The 2,230-nt window shown below is 42.3% G+C and overlaps 1 protein-coding gene across 1 annotated transcript; it reads right to left on the bottom strand.

The window, feature by feature from the left end:
- Nucleotides 1-264: 264 nt before the first annotated feature.
- LOC145455072 (uncharacterized) lies at nt 265-1,940 on the bottom strand. The gene is made up of 3 exons (XM_080333022.1): nt 1,691-1,940; nt 898-1,176; nt 265-835 (listed from the first exon to the last, which is right to left on the bottom strand). Exons 1-2 carry the CDS (start codon nt 1,870-1,872, stop codon nt 1,005-1,007), a joined length of 354 nt encoding a protein of 117 aa, XP_080189148.1. The 5' UTR covers nt 1,873-1,940; the 3' UTR covers nt 265-835; nt 898-1,004.
- Nucleotides 1,941-2,230: the final 290 nt, after the last annotated feature.

Consider the following 2,230-nt stretch of genomic DNA (forward strand, 5'->3'; position numbering starts at 1 on the left):
TTTCGCTCAGAGCTAAAATCACCGTTTTTCACTCCGAAATACCCGCCGGAGCTTCACTTCTGTGCTAATTTGCGGCATATCACTCGCAATTTGCTCTAAATCTGACCTAAATTTTCAAAAAAGAGGACAAAATCTCAAAAAAGAGGACAAATGGGCGTCCTTCGAGGACACTTTCAAAAAAGAGGACAAATCCTCTTAAAAGAGGACGTATGGTAAGTAGGGTTCCGGTTTAAATCATTTCAATCGAATAATTAATTCAAATCATGATTTTTTTGATTTTTTTACTCATAATAACAACAACAACAACATGAACAACAGAAAATGGGATGAATGACGACACTGTCAATCAAGGTGATGAAGGATAACGCTTGAACTTTCATAATGTGGGGCTGTGAATCATTATCCACATAGCTGTAAACGTTTAAATTATGTGGTAATGATGGGTCGTTAGAATCATTACTGATCCGTTCTAGTAGCGACGAAACATGTTGATTTATCTCGGGACCATCCATAATAGTTGCATCTTCATCTTGATTGGTCTCTGCCAGCAAACTGTTGATCTTCATGAACTCTTTACTGCTTTGTTAGTACCATAGTCCATGAAGTGATCTTTCACTCGCAGCATCACTTCAAGATTTGCCTGTGGCAGGCAATCACGACTCTTGTTTGCAGTTGCGGCCGCACATGACCGATGCCCCGCACAAGATGCAGCATGTGCAACGGACGAAAGGCGAGTCTTGAAAGTTCTGGAGGACACCGGCATGATCCATCCAGAATAATGCTGGCTGATGAATTAGATATGGTACCGAGATACTCGATTCTGCATCGAAAATTCCTAAAAATCGAAGGAAGATAAGAGACATTCAGTGTGTGTGGAGTATACACAATTATACTCACCAACTTTACAATCATAATCAATCCAATCCAGCGTTCGATTATAGGTTACCAGCAGACCAATCACTGCATTCTGGTTCCATCTTCGAAACTAATCATTTTGCCAGGTCTCAAACAACTCCTTTGCGATTCATGTCCATTGTCCAAGCCACATACTCTAACTCATCTTTGAAAACAGCAGACTTTATCGTCCGCACAAAGAGCAATGGTCTTTTTAATCTTGAGCTTGAGCCACATCCAGCTTGATAAGAGAAGGGCAGCAGAGGTATTGTCCAGAGATGGCTGCAAAAATGCAAGATTTTTAATTCAGACATGCGATTAGTCAAAAAAAGTTTTGAAATCACTGGTCGAAATCTTTTCTTTCTATATGTTTTGATGTCGCTATCAGTACTTACAGTTATTCTATGTAATTGGAGCTTGCTTGCTTGTGCTGAGCACAGCATGCATGTTTAAGTTAAAAATCAAGTGCCATATTGTCTTTCTCTTTCTGAAGTAAAATTAAATGTAAATGGCAATCTCACGAGCTACCATATTGTTGGTTAACATATACAAGCGGGATTGTCGAATAGATCTAAGTTATGGCCTTTGATTGCTCAGCATCGAGCTTTGAGGGGATGAGGCAAAGGTGAGATTTTCGCCGAATGTCGTGCGCATGTTCTGATAAATGTAGGGACATGCTGTTTTACGGTATCCTTTCCTGTTTACGGTACACACAGATTCGTTTCTATTTTAATCTATAACCAGTATTCAAGCAGCTATATAAATATGAATCACACATAATGACATGGTATCTTACTTGCACTTGTGTTCACATCCCACAGCCACACAGCTAGTTGGCCCATCGTTCCCAGCCCACAATAACTGCAAACTGCTTTTTGCAACGCTTAGGCAACAGAGATGAAGGAATCTTTCGATAGAGACTCCGGATTGCGCTTCCTTTTCGGTATCCCGCGAGTGCCTCGGAAATAGCAGCAGCATGTCGTAGACAACCAACTATCCACAGCACAAACGCTAACATATTGATTGACTACGGCTCTTTGCTCTTTTCCCGCCTGCCTACCGAGCGAGATAGTGTAATGGTTATGCGTCCGGCTTGTCGAGCGGCAGGTCGTGGGTTCGATCCCCGGCCGGGTCATACCAAAGACTCGAAAATTGGTATCCGCAGCTATCCTGCTAAGCGCTCAGCAATTACGGATAGCATGGAGGAGAAAAAAAACGGGGGCGCAGACTAGATGACCTCATGGGGCCGTATCGCAACTCCGTCGTCAAAGCATCTCGATGGTGCGGGCGAAAAAGAATGTCATATCTCTCTCTCTCTCTCTCTGTCTGTCAAATA

The sequence above is a fragment of the Botryllus schlosseri genome, chromosome 14, assembly GCF_051294905.1.
Source record: "Botryllus schlosseri isolate E-star chromosome 14, Bs_hap1, whole genome shotgun sequence".
In the NCBI taxonomy this organism is placed as follows: Eukaryota; Metazoa; Chordata; class Ascidiacea; order Stolidobranchia; family Styelidae; genus Botryllus; species Botryllus schlosseri.